The 15,106-nt window shown below is 38.0% G+C and overlaps 2 protein-coding genes across 7 annotated transcripts in view; one reads left to right on the top strand and one right to left on the bottom strand.

Annotated features, from left to right (window-relative positions):
* Positions 1–12,456, bottom strand: part of LOC139974284 (uncharacterized oxidoreductase YjmC-like) — a 51,041-nt gene extending 38,585 nt beyond the window's left edge. For 4 of the 6 annotated variants that reach the window (XM_071981342.1, XM_071981339.1, XM_071981333.1 and 1 more), the window contains exons 1-9: positions 12,327–12,456; positions 10,673–10,846; positions 9,096–9,284; positions 8,267–8,328; positions 6,477–6,629; positions 4,725–4,863; positions 4,082–4,200; positions 1,090–1,185; positions 184–294 (exon numbers count right to left, since the gene is read on the bottom strand). In XM_071981342.1, coding sequence (XP_071837443.1) covers positions 184–294; positions 1,090–1,185; positions 4,082–4,200; positions 4,725–4,863; positions 6,477–6,629; positions 8,267–8,328; positions 9,096–9,284; positions 10,673–10,841 — 1,038 coding nt within the window. In that variant the 5' untranslated portion in view covers positions 10,842–10,846; positions 12,327–12,456. Of the gene's footprint in view, positions 1–183; positions 295–1,089; positions 1,186–4,081; positions 4,201–4,724; positions 4,864–6,476; positions 6,630–8,266; positions 8,329–9,095; positions 9,285–10,672; positions 10,847–11,962; positions 11,988–12,316 lie in introns of those variants that run through there. The other 2 variants (XM_071981318.1, XM_071981324.1) reach the window with 2 other exon arrangements.
* The window catches only part of LOC139974254 (alpha-2Db adrenergic receptor-like), a 78,200-nt gene that overhangs the window by 16,818 nt on the left and 46,276 nt on the right, over positions 1–15,106 (top strand). The window lies entirely within an intron of this gene.

Below are 15,106 nucleotides of genomic sequence, written 5' to 3'. Positions count from 1 at the left end.
TCTCATTGCTTACATGGTTTAAAAAGGCAAATTTGTTAATTACTTTAATTATTCAAAAATTTTGTAACCAGCTCCAAATGAACAATTTATCCATAAGTGAACATTTCAATGCCATCAATGATCAACGTGTTAGGTTTTAGTGTCAGTTAAAAGTGGAAGTATTTGAATTAAACTACTACTCACCAAAGATATGAGGAGATTTTTCGGATAAGGAATGGCTCCGTCTTCATCAACCTGCTTCATATGCTGTCGAGCCAGGTCACCAGCGACCACAACAGGTAGGTCAGGACTAGACTGCATGGGCAAAGCAATCACGTGTGAGATAAATCTTGTGCAAAGGTTCAGCAATTTAGGCGTCACAAAATTTAAGTTTGGTATTAACAAGCAGGCTGTCACTTTATGAGGGGACAGAGCTAGCTGCTTCTCATGTTCAAGCTGACTCAATTCAGAAATACACATTGCTTAACTTGCAGATGGCCATATTGGTAATTTGACCCTTGATACTGCTTTATTTAAGTATACCTCTTCACAGTCATGAAAATGCTATGCAATACAGACACTTTTAAACCATAATAATACATATCAAGCACAATCATTAATCTTTGGAAAACTGATTAATTTTATGGGATATTGTAGAATATAATGCACAGCAAACAAACAGGAAGCAAATTGGTTCATCGTGATTGATTAATCGTCAAGGTATCAAATCTTGAAAAATTCTTTTTATTTGGATATTAATTACTGTACATTACATAACAATTTCAAATGTCACACATGGAAAATACATTAAACTGTCTTTATATCACAATGGGTTAATTGATGAATTAGGAATAGGAACCCTTCACATTTGAACTTACTGTTTGGCCCTGATAAAGGCACATGGTCATAAAATACCAACAAAAACAATATTATAAATTTCAATATTTACTATCTGAACATTGGAAGTAAATCCAATGCTGGGAGATGGTAGGATGAAATTCTTAGTTCAAATCTCACATTCCATTATTGCCTTATCTTCTCTACAAACCCTAAGGCTTCACAGAATCATGCCAATTGTCAATAACTGTTTTCTCTGAATGGCAGGCTTACCGGTTCTAGATCCCTTAAACAGCCAAGAAAATCGGCTAACCGACCTTCAAAGTCCATAGCAAAGCACTCTGGGTTGATGGCTACAAAAAGTTGACCCTGAGTTTTCAGATAAAATGAAGGTGCAAGAGCATGTTAACAACATAAAAATTTCAAAAGTTGTGAAATTATTTGTCTGTGACTTCATATGTCTACAGAAAAAAAGGTTAAATCAGACTTTGTTTTATCTTCGACATAATTAAACAGGGATACTCTAACTGGTAAAAATTTCAGTCAACTCTATGTCACATCTTAATTTGAAGTTGATATAGCCATTGATTTAATAATAACTGAAATAATAATAATAATGGTGATTTATAAATGCACGCATATCTACACGGAAGTGTGCTCAAGGCACGGGAGGGAAAGAGAGAAGGAAGAGCCAAAATAAAAAATAAAATGAACAAGGGTAATGTCATAGATGCACAACTAAAAAAAATTATTTGTTCTTCAAAATTTCCACTCAATTTGCCACCTCACAAGTGGATAAAAAATAAAAAAGAATTTTATAACCACATGCATGTCCATTGAATTGCAAAACAGCAGTAGCATAGATTACAGCTGTATCCAATCAGGGTGAAAAACAATACAGTATGTAATAAGAAACAATAAGACAGGTTTTTGTTTTTTTTTGGTCAAAGTGAAGTGTCACCCAGTGCCGGATTAAGCTTGTGCCTGTAGCATTCAGCTAAGGCACGTTCCATTTTCGTTTCCATCTTTGTGCAGCGGGCTATGACTTCAGTTTCGGTATGTATGTATCACATAGATACCAAACTCCCATTAATTACTGTGTTAAACTTATAACCCCAATTTGAAGGTGATATTTGGCTAATATTGCTAACCTTTAAACACCTAGTAGTTTCATCAAAGTTGAAGGCAGTATAGTACTATAGTCATAGAGCAAGTGTAGAGTCACTGAATCGGATATTGATACAGCCTTGCAAGTATTTATCGCTGGATCTTGAAAAATACAGGGCCCGTAGCATGTGCTACTTTTGCTACCAGGTTAATTCTACACTGGTATCACCCCTGTTGTGCTTCAACTTCCCCCATTTTTAAGCAAACACTTAGAAATTCAACTTGCTATTGTTATGAAATAGTGATACCATCTCTTTGATGTTACCGAAACACTCCATCGAGACACCTTACAGGCCTCTTATGTATTTATCTAGGTCATGGATTCAGTTTTCCCACGAGAAGTTTTTAACTATCTTATTGAATCTTGGTACAGGGCCTTTTCCCAAAATAGATCCCATTATGTCTGTGGAACATTCGAGAAGGTTCTCTCACGTGGTATGGAAGTTTCCATAGAAAGGGGATGAACTTCCAAACTCCCAACCAATCAGGGCAGATCAGTGCTAGCGCACTTATTTTTATATCGTTAAGTTAATACAGGATGGTCAGGTTATTGGCTGCCTACTGATTGTGCGCAGTGAGATTTTATAGAAGTAAGGTATAAAAGGGCATGGGGACGAAAGTTTATCACTCCGTCAAAAGTTCGTGACTTCGTCATCAGTTCGTCGCTTCGTCACCATTTCATCACTCCTTCTAACTGCGTAGTTGACGGAGTCAAGTCAAATCATTGTAATTTAGTTTTATTTGTAAAGAGAATCGACAGAGAAGAAATTATACCGAATCACTAATCAAATCCGATCTTGTCAAATTGTTTTTCTGTGAACTCATTGTTTTCTTCTGTTCGAGACATCTCCTGAAGAAGCATAAATACGGCATCAAGATAACCCCAGTACCTTTCTATCGCGAGTCCCGATATAGTTTTACTATCGGAGGAGCCAGGCTCGTCACAATATTACACTATATCTGGACAATAAAAACTTAGGATTTGTATATATGTTTCACTAAGCTACTCGAGCTCTTCTTAAGAGAACCAACTGGTCTTTTAACTAAAAAATTGTTGATTACTTTACAAAAAACAATGCTCTGAGTGAGGTTCAATATTTGTCAACATTGTGTCAACAATCATTTTTTGGAACAAACCAAAAGGTAGCCTTATTAGGCCTGGTGCATGATATCCTTCACTATTGGCAGTTAGATAAAAAGTTGCAAATGAAAATATTCAAAATACAGTTGAGGGACAGGAAAATATAACCACAATTGTGCTGTTACAGACAGATAACTGGGATTCTCAAGAATATTAATTTATGTCAACCTGTTACTCTCAACTTTGACCTGTCGAAGGATGCATCCCAGTGTACTTTATAAACAATTCTATGGAGCATCTATGGATTACCTCTTAATTTCGTTTATACAGATTTATGGCCCTTTGTCTTGTAGTTTAACCTCCATTCATAAATTCCCCTGTCCCCCCCCCTCCTTAGGTGCCCCATAAAAAGCCAGTGAAGGAGTGACAACAAGTATGTGGATTATCTCATGTAGTATCAGGTCTTAACGCTGCAGAAAGAGCTACTAAAACTATTGCCTTTAACAATTATGCAACAGACTGTGTACTGATGTGACAGTGATCGTACCTCTGGTCTGTAAGTGACCGACAGATTCCTTCCCCACCAAAAGGATTAAATTCGTCATCTGGACAACTCGCAGAAGTACTGTAGTGTTTAATGACATGTAATGCATCACTCATTTTATAGCTGTACAAATTTCTTCGAAATTTTCTTTAACTTTTGCATCATTCTAATTGTGAAGCGATTTTAGAATCCACAAATATATTAGAAGCCAATTGCTCTAATGAGTCCATGTTGTTAGAAATTGTTAGACTACTGCAAAAGTAAGAGAGTATAGTGTTAAAGATGGATGGTCTGTGAACTCTCTGCCGCAACTATGAGTGACTTTGTGCCCCATGGATTTCACACGGCATCACACTAAATGAAATGACAAAGCTGCAAGGGACTGACTCCTGCACATTATGTCTCTTACATTCGTTATTCTGTACTGTCAGATTCAATCAAACGGCAAGTGTGTACAATCAGAGGTAACTTACAAGGTTTGCTTCTTCAGCCGTTGATAACCATTGTCTTACATTTCCAGCAACCGCACCACCTGATAACACTGCAGTCAATATCTCAATCATAGCCATGATTCCTGTACCCTTATAACCACCTGTAAGTTAGAAAAGGCATTGATATTATCAATCATAGCTCAATGATGCCTGTACACTTATTTCCATCTGTAAATTGATAAAGGCATTAACATATCTATAATAGCCATGATCCATGTACCCTTATAACCACCTGTAAATTAGTAAGGATATTAACATATCAATCATAGCTCAATGATGCCTGTACACTTATTTCCATCTGTAAATTGAAAAAGCCTTTAACATATCTATCATACACATGATTCATGTACCCTTATAACCACCTGTAAATTAGTAAGGATATTAACATATCAATCATAGCTCAATGATGCCTGTACACTTATTTCCATCTGTAAATTGATAAAGGCATTAACATATCTATAATAGCCATGATTCATGTACTCTCCTAACCACCTGTACATTTTTTCTTTAAACAATCTTTCCTTTGGTCTCACGAATAATGTAGCCTACGTAGCTGTCATGTCATTTTAATATATATGTGAATCAGACCCTGACACTCCTACTTTTAAAAATGTTTAGAGTATACCTGTTATTTCTGGGCCACCCAGAGGTTGAAGACTGCCTTTTCTCTCTACTACATCCTTAGGATCAGTCGTGGGATGTCCTTCTGCGTCTACTCCCCAACCAGCCGGTATTGGTTCATTCTTGTGATTCTGCATTTCAATCTGCAATCAAAGTCGTTAAGTAAAATTGTCACCAAGACTCATACAATGCACAGCCCATTTTCCCATTCTTTAATAGATGTCAGTTTGGCTTGATCAGTTTAATGGTGACTAATTACAAAATTGCAGCTGCCAACCGAGATAAATGGAGACGCTCTGTTGAGGCCTTATTTACCTCTAGGCAAGAAGAAGACATATGAGATGAATTACAAAAGTGGTTCACAGTCTTGTCTTTAGGCCAAGATCCCCTCACATGATTTTACAACTTAGGCCCTGGTCTCTGGTTACTTGTCACACCCACACACCAAAGTGTGTACAATTCACACAACCCCTCCTGGGGCATTGCATTGCACCACATTGAGGACTTCCCATAGGATGCAGCCACAAACCGGCACACCCAACTACAGTATATTTACAAGTTACATAGCAAGTCCCCATTTATACACCTGTGTGAAGAGAGGCAATGGAGATGATCAGGCCAGGACTCGAACCTGCAAACCTTAGATCACTAGTCCACTGCCTCAACCACTTGACCACATGCTCTCTCTTACAGCTTCATACCACGAAACGTAATCAATTGGATAGGTGCTCACAAAGGAGGGGAAAATGGTTTTCCTCTAAATGGGCGTTATCTCAAGGAACATACGAATTTAACACTAAATATGAAATACCATTCTGCATGGCCATCTTTCCCACATCATCAAGTTATTTTCTAAAGTTACCAGTTCCAGATCACGACCAGATCAACATCAGTCCAGATCAAATTTAAATTAATATTAAAAGCAAAGCAACCTGAATGAAAGGTTAAATGGAGTCATCTGTCTACTATTAAACTATATGTCAATTATACCATATATATATATATATATATATTGCTATCTCTATCACTATCATAATTTGGTTAAAATTACATATTGTTGTATAAAAGTCTAAGAATGTGCGCCTTGTAACTTGCAACACGACAAAATACATACAATGTAATTTCAAGCATTTAACAGATAAAATTCAAATATTTTGGACCCTTTCCCTCAAAATAATCGAAAAAAGCATTGGGGGAAATTCTTCCCCATGTATGTTTTAATAAGCAGGGTACAATAATTATGGTGTTTGATATAGCAAACTGTTTGCAAACTTTCAACATTGTTTCTCGAGTTATGCATTGAGGATGCATACTCCATAGTTTTGTCTACAAAACCCAGAATTGCACTTTCATGAAAAGAAATTCAAACCTCCAAAGTGCCATTTCAAAATTCAAATTTAATGCAAACAACTACACTGTTCCCTGACAAACCATCCCAAGTACCACCTTGAAAGTCAAGGGGACCTGGTCACCATACTCAACCACATAACACTGTTTAAAAATGCACTTCACAGCCAAGCATGACCAGAGAAGGGGTCAGAGAGGATAATGGTTTATAGCTCCAGGGGTAATGGTCAAATAGAAGGCCTGGGGAATCATTCTCTTATTCATAATATATTATTACTTACTTAAGGAAAATGAAGGGTTGAAAAAGTTGGCCTGGGTGACTTTATTTTCCACGTGGCGGAGTCTTGATGCCCTGATGTCAAAGCAGATCTACACACCCCAAAGTGGAAAGCCACCCATGAATACATACCTTCCCAAAAGAAACAGTACTGGTTGCCATATCAAGAACGAAGGACTGGCCGTCGGAAGAAGGAGCAGATAGACTTATTGGATTGGTCCCAAAGACTTGTTTCTTTGCTCGATTTGGCACCGTTATAGGTGACGAATTTGTCATGGACATTCCCTGAGAAAACAATATGAATGAGCTTAAGCATGAAACTTAATCGCAGGACTCTTGAAGATAGAGATGAAGTGTGTACTATCGACAGACAAAATTGCCTTCACAACCAGTGCTATTGTGGCGTAGATAAAAAGGTGGTGACATTAGGAGCAGGGAAACCCAGCACCTGGGAGATTGTCGGTGTTTCTCACTGACCAGACAAAGAATTGGGCTTCTCGTCCAGGAGAAATCCAGGCTCTTCTCATCTGAAAAAAATTTCAAAATGAACTACAACATTGAATTGGATGGCCACATGACATGCAGTGTAAGTTTTTAGCCACTTGGCGTCTCCCACATGCACATTTGGCTACTCAGTATCGTACAATTGCTGCCCTTCTAGGCCGATTATTATCACTCTTAGTAGTAGGCCGGGAAGACTCAAAAGAGTCAAATTTGTTTCTCTGTTTCATTCAGAGCATCTTACCTGATTGAGATGTTTATTCATCTCATTTAACTATCCCCATTGCGAGCAAATCATTATAATTGGTAGAACCTGAAAAAAGTCTGAACCTTTCAGCAATTTTGGTGCACGCTACAAGTTGACGGTTATACACTGATGAAAGTTGAAGTTGAACATTGGTAACCTGCAATCCCAAACATGCAGTGTAATACCATCACCAGGATACAGTCCCATGGTCTGTAAGTTTCCTTTAAGCTGTTCTTTAACTAGTAGCAAACTCTGTTAACCACATTACAAGAAACTGATCCATTTAAGACTTAACTTTATCAAACTCCCTCCCCACCCCCCCCCCCAAACAGAAGAATGCATTGACCCAATTAACATAAAACTAACCAAAGATAAGTAGCATCACATTCCACATTTACTACCATTCTCATTGTCCTTTGAATTAGTAGATTGCACAAGAAAAAGGCATATTTCTGGTGTACTTTACATCTTCAAATTGAAGTTTGTAGTCTTGAAATGTCCAAAAAAATTTACAGGGACTATATAAACTGATGCCAAACCTGAGATACAGTATGCTAAAATTGATGACAAATTTTCATAAACTTGAACAAACAACATTTAAAAAGTTTTGAAAACTAAATTAATTATTTACCGTGTATGAACATATATGTGTAGCAGTATTTGTGTTCACACGCCTTGCTCATACTAACTGAGCAATTTATGGAAGGCCTAACTGAATTTCAGTATCACCAAGCATTTCTTCTTATGTTATCAAATTTAGCGCTTTTAACGCTTTGAAAATTTAAAATTTTTCACATTTATATATATTTTAAATTTTAAGAATTTGTTTGTATAATTTTCGATTTTCCATTTGGAGTTTTTATACAATTTATTGTCAGATTGTAAATAACAAATTTTCTACCCTTTTTATACCTTACATTATCGATTTATATATTTGTATATCATGTTTGTATGTATTTTACTATAAAGCGCCTTGGAGCAATTTCTGATTGGATAAGGCGCTATAGAAATTTTGTAAAATAAACAAATAAATAAATAAAATTATGGTCTCCTATAATATGAAAATAAGCAACCTGATCAATAATATGCATAGTTTACCAACTTGCTACACAGGTATTAACTTATTACAAAGTTTAGGATCAATAGGATGTAACAATGGAGCAGGCTTTCTCACCAGTAGGTTGTGTTCTAAGGCTTTTAGTGTGTACCAACCAGAAATCCCATAATGATTCGATCCTGCATGAGATAAAATTGAAATGTCATTAATTAACGGTTAAAACTTGTTAAGCAAATTTAGAAAAATAGCATTTCATGGATTTTTTTTTTTTTTTTTTTTTTACAGACCCTCACACAGATCTCTGATCTTTTATTTTATGTCCAAAACCGATTCACTGCAAAAGCATCCATGTTTTAAAAATTTAACCCATATCATACAAATGGTGTTCGAAACTTTCCCATGTACGGATCAAGAACGTGCCAGATATGTGCTCCTTTGACAGATGCAATTGCAGGTTGTGACAAATGCTATCACTTGACTCAAAAGATTAAGGGCAATATTCATGAGTAGCAGAGCAATTAGTGTTAATTATTTGATGTAAACTTGAGCAAATTATTTGGTTTCAATTTATGGTAGTAAAAGAATTTAATCATACATGTTTTATTATGGCAGTGCATAAAGTTCAACAGAAAATTCACAAACTTGAGTTCGCTGACAAACGTACATACATCCACATACCTTTAGCTACTACCTAACCAATCCCGCCCTCTTTAGTTCACTTACAAACGTACGTATATCCACATACCTTTAGCTACTACCCAACCAATCCCAGCCTCTTTAGTTCACTGACAAACGTACGTATATCCACATACCTTTAGCTACTACCCAACCAATCCCAGCCTCTTTAGTTCACTGACAAACGTACATATATCCACATACCTTTAGCTACTACCCAACCAATCCCAGCCGCTTTAGTTCACTGACAAACGTACATATATCCACATACCTTTAGCTACTACCCAACCAATCCCAGCCTCTTTAGCCTTCTTGATGGCCAGATCCATGCAGTAGTTCCCCACCACTGCACCGAGAAGATTCTTCCCGTCTACCCAAGCTGTGGCAGCTGTCTCCTTTAAGACTTCAGGTGCGCCATCCCTGCATGTTGCATTCAACTGTACATCCCTGACATATACATCTGAAGATAGAATTGAAAATTACCTCTGAAGGTGAAATTAAAAGTAAAACATATATTGCTTCAACCTACATTTGATGGAGACTAACAAATGGTGCAAGTTGTGTTTATGATGAATACAGGCCTGCTCATGTACAGTAGCACCAGACAGCGATTTTAAGTTGCTTAGTGCTAACAGTTAATACCATATAACTGTATAAAGGGGCAACACTGTGGACAATAGTGTGCCCAGTTGTTTGTAAAATAAAAACAAGTTAATCTTCATGTATCATAATTATGATAAGGCCTATTACCCTCTATTCCCTGGATCAATCAGAAAAGTTACAAGGCCAATTAAGTACTTCCTCCATGCATTGCTACAACATCAGAACAGCTGAACTAACAGAATGGTGAATTCTTTAGTTAAACTCAACTCGATTGTTTTGAAGAAACTCAGCGACTCACAGATCATCACACCTTGAACAACTGAAATTTATGTGAAATTAAAGAATATTGTACTGCTGTTCATTTTGGGAAAGGAAACCTTTCATGGAGAGCCACATGAATGGAGGCATGGTATTCTACATTTGAAGTTGAATTTTAGCCCAATTAGTGCATGAGTAACATATGTTACATATACTTTTCAAATTGATGAACGTATTCTGACCATGTTTTATACTTCCACCATTTGTGGGGTATGGAAATACAATTTGATTTCTTGGGGCGGGAATGCGAGAAAGGAAGATCAGAACCTTATAGACTCTTTAATCCGTCAGACGGGCCGCATAATTGGCAACAGCCAACCCTCTTACTCATCATGTTATACCCATCTACTCCAACAGAAATTAGACAAGATTTCGGAGGATGCCGACCACCCACTGCATGGACAATTTCAGAATGCAGTGATTCCTCGGAGCAGGAGGATGAGGCTGCCGACAGCCAAAACCAATCGTCACCTCTCCTCATTCGTCCCACAGTGCATCAGAATCCATAATCAAAATTACAATCGCTAGTGTTCTTGCCCTATGGTTACACCTTCACTGTTTTTGTCATACTTAGTCTTGCCATTGTTGGACTTTGTAATTTTATTGTCTTATTATTTTATGTGAGTCATTTTCCTTGTGCTGTATTTTAATGTTATATCCATTTTATTCTGTACATCGAGCATTTAATTACCCGAAATGGGTTTAATAAAGTGAATCTTATCTTATCTTATCTTATCTTACAGTATGAACTAAATCAGTCACACATTACAGTATATCAATTCGTATTTGATAAAACTAGAGTTCACATTGTAAAATATCCAAGTATGATGTCATAATCCCAATGCTTGAATGCATTGAATTATATGCCCCTACTACTGTGAGTCTCTGAGGAGAGGGTTACAGACATAGCACCAAATGAAAACGTACGCAATCTGTTTAAGCCATGACTAAAGTGCCCTCTGTAATCAGCAGACATTAGTACTTCAGCCAGTTGCTTGCCATGGCTCAAACTTGATCCTGCTACCTTCATACAACTCTGGCAGAATCGGAGTACTTCTTCTTTCGGAACTTTTTGGAATTCTGCTCCTGTGGCCATCAGATCTGGAAAGAATAATATAATATTAGTATTGAGGATTTATAAAGCACAGACATATCCACCGATAACGTTGCTCAAGGGACATCACAGTATTACCCAGGTCAACGATAACCTGTCAAATATAGAGACAATCCCTCCACATGGCAGCAGCTAAACAGTGAACAGCTGACAGTTTAATCTGATGGGTCCCCACTTATACACCTGGGTGAAGAGAGGCAATGATGATAAAGTGCCTTGTGCAAGGAAAAAACGCATTGATCTGCACAAGACTCGAAAGAAAGAAAAACTAGCAAACGTTTGTACATGTTTAGGAATGGCTTTTTTGTATCAAACAGATGATCATGCATATCATACTGTAGAATGAAGAGTAGTAATGTCTTGAAAAGCATAGCAATGCTTAATGTTAGAAAACAGTCTGTTCCTAGATGTGCAGTAACGTAGACATACAGTAGCTGTAGGTAGTACAACGGTAGAGTATGAACATGATTCACCATGTTTGACCACTTTGACCACAGCATATTTTGGGTTATGATATGGAATTGCCAATAATCTAACACTAGCCACATAGGCTGCATAGCAATGACATATATACTGTCACCCCCTGTAGTCAAAATTCTTCAACTGTTTTATTACATCCTTCCAGGAAATTTTCCTCACTGTGACATTCAGTCATCTTGTGTGTTCCTTAAAAATGTCTGAGAACAATTTGGAGAGTAATTTTGAAAACTTCTAGCAATTACAGCATGTTGTAATTTCGAGGAAGCGATTAATCTTGCACAAGATCGTGATACGTGGTGGAGGTTAATCACTGAGCATGTCGAATAGACAAGACTCATCTTACTACTACTGCCTACTACTATAATTTGGGGCCTATACTGACTACCTTTAAGTACTGCATGGACTCTAGAAACTGATAATTGTGCAACACCATTCCAAATTAGAAAAGTCAATACCTCAGTACTACATTATCATGAATAGTTGATATTACTATCCCACAACATCCACGTTGTATATGTACATCAGATAATGTGATTTTTCATAACACTAATCAGTAACAGTAGGCCAAGGTGTACTAGCCTAGGCCTATTCAGTTTTGCTTTAAAAAAATGTAGTGTAAACACCAGATGAAAATTGATATGTGTTTTGTGCCGAGCAACCAAGGTTTCAGATCGTATAATCGTTTAAGAAATATTTAGCCAGCTTTTCCTTTAGTTTTCTGACTGATAAAAAAATTGATGACCAAAAGGTGATTGACGAACGAGTGATCGTCTAAAACCCACGTAAATGTTTTGTATCATAAACGTAGTCTGAAAAAAACTCGCACAACTATGACCCGCACGTATAGTTCACTAGGCACAAACTTTGAAATGACATGACTTGGAAAAGCCATATGAAAGGAAAATTTAACAAAAAAACTGAGCATTTAATTAAAATTTACATAGAATATCTGCAAAAATTCACAAAAGTAGGCTAACCTCACTTTACCTAAGGCTAGTAACGCGAGTATGCAGGCAGAATTTTCGTCCTTGGTTTGTGTACTCAACAGAGAGTTGTTGCGTCACCAATGTATTATGTGTACTACAAGCACTAACTCATTATCTATGAGTTTGGATTAGAGTTTGGATTAGACTTTGATCAAACTCCAGATCGAACAAAAGTACGTCTTTGGTAAATTACGCGCAAAAACAGGAAATATCATTCAATATTACCCCAAAATATTATAGGAATCCGGGACATTGGCGCACTAAGCGGGGGAGGGTGTGGTCTGCCTGGGTACCAGTCGGGGGGGGGGGGGGGAGTGCCATATGCTACAGCCTACAAACATACCCAGGCTGCACTGAGTGGAGGCTCGCCCGGGAACCGTTACGGCAGGGGTGTATCCAGGGGGGCGCAACAGGCGCGCGCCCCCCTATTGGCCGTCACGAAAAAAAAAAAGTTTAGCCAAAAAAAAAAAAAAATTGATGACGACCCGCTTTATGTGAGTTGTCGGTGATCGCTCAACCCCCCCCCCCCCTCTCATATGCTTTATTTTTTGTTTGCCAAAAAAAGGTTCTGGCGAAGTTCGGCGGCATAATAGTTTTAGAAACATAGATGGTAATTGTGTTTGTATTATCACTATAAACACTAAATGACTTGCCAGCCATACTAAATTGTGCATTTTGTGTCCATATTTACTGGAAATGTTGCTTATTATTAAGGTCGAAAAATGGATCATATATGGCCATGGGCGGCGATCCTGGGTGGAGGGGGATATATCCCCCCATGAAAATGGGTGGAGGGGATGTAATGCACCATATCCCCCCACCAAATGCCAGGGATAAGAATATTTTCATGCCTACATGTATGCATCTTCGTTAATGTACGGCTCTTTTTTTAGCTTCATTTCTCGCCTACCATAAACGCAGTGCGATCTTTTCAAATAAAGCGTCTTTATAAAGCAAATATAGTTGACTGTAGGCTTCATTGGCCCTATAACAACAAAATGTATTATTGCGCCCACGGTATTGATATAGTACATATATGCACCCTCATAGTATTCATATAGGCCCTATAGTAGGCCTACACACGTACATGTTCCCTCGAACAGCTGAGAATCTCATGTAACCAGGGTAATGCTTAATACACGTTTCACCTGGATGCCCTAGCAATCGGTACCTAGGAATGTAACTATGTGTTATTGTGTATTGCATGTGTATAGGCCTATAATAGCCTGCATGAGGCCATTTTCTTCATCGAATAATATAACAGAGCTCTCGAACATTCTAACGTTGCGCCTGAAACAAGATTGACAGGGGCAATTTTCCCAAAATAACACCCGAAATAAAAAAAAAAGGATTTTGGATCCTGATTATGAGATATTTCGGACATGACATCCCTATTTTAAAGTTGGGTATATGCCGCTTGGAAACCTCGGGAAGTGCCGTTTCCGGCCATCTAGAGGGTTTGTTAATCCCAAAATTTTCTTGTACGCTTCGCGCCAACAAGTGGCGCTACGCTTAGATAGTCACAAGGTCATTACCCCCCCCCCCCCACTCGGAAGTACGGATCGCCGCCCATGCATATGACACCATTTTGCATTTCAGCCCTTCTTTGAAAGCAAAAATTGTACACCCCTCCCCTTAGACCCTCCCCCAGGACGGCGATCATTCATGCCTGGCGCCCCCCCCCCATTGGAAAATCCTGGATACGCCCCTGGTTACGGATAGGAGCCAGGGAAGAGCCACTTGGAAAAGGGGCCCCGATTCCCATTTTTACTAATTTTAGACCCAAATTTTCAGGAATATATGCTTTATTTTGGTCGATATGTTGCCGTATAGAAGTTTAGTCTGTTTACAGCTATTTGTCAAACCTGATCACTATATGAACTACGTTTATAAGGCCGGCCCAAGGCGCTTACAATACACCGGTTCCCAGTCCGGCGAAAGAATTGAAGAATTAAGAAACAACAGGTACAGTATTTAAAAGTGTATAATATATAAGAATTCTAGACACTAATGTGTCTAGTGAAGAAATATTCACTAAAGAATGATGGAATTTCTAAACATATAATCAGTTCAAAGTTTTGACAAAGATAGCTGCTCCATTTTGCATCTGGGCAACCTTACATACTTTATAAGCAAAAATTTCTCAAATGGTAGGTGGAAACCTCCGCCCCTTAGACCCCTCCCTCAGGAAGCCATTCCCTGCACGGGGTGACCAAGGGAGGATCCGCCCGGGTGCCAACTATTCTAGGTACGCCACTGAGCCACTGAGGTAATGTTAACCCAAGCTCAAATTTCAACAAGCATTTACTCCTACCGTAAAAATACTAGTTACTCATACATCTAAGTGCATTTTCAATAATTCTCGATGGCTCGATGTACTGTAAATGGAGAACCAGAATCTCCAGAAAAGCTTACCTACGTTTGAAAATTCTAGCAGATTTGAGCATCCTATAATTTGGAATGTTCAATCGTTTGAAAATCCAGTCCAAAGTTCGCGACCATATGGCTGTCACTAGTTATCTTTTATTTGTTCTGTTGTGATAACAGAGGTCGGATATGTTGGCGATGTAATTTCAGCCCTCAGTGTGTTGACATCAGAGAACTAAAATCTTCTATGTTTGACATACGTAATACACAAGCGATTTATCATTTTCTTCGTCATTACTTAAAAAGTTCCTTTAAATGCAATGATGACCGTTTCGATCACTTTGTTAAGTTATATTCTACTTTTTGTTTCTTCTTCAGTTCTGCTTCTTTTTTTTTTGTGGGGGGGGGGGGGAG

The sequence above is a fragment of the Apostichopus japonicus genome, chromosome 2 (genome assembly GCF_037975245.1).
Source record: "Apostichopus japonicus isolate 1M-3 chromosome 2, ASM3797524v1, whole genome shotgun sequence".
Taxonomy (NCBI): domain Eukaryota; kingdom Metazoa; phylum Echinodermata; class Holothuroidea; order Aspidochirotida; family Stichopodidae; genus Apostichopus; species Apostichopus japonicus.
Note: the sequence above shows the minus strand (reverse complement) of the source record. Positions and strands in the feature narration are given on the sequence as shown.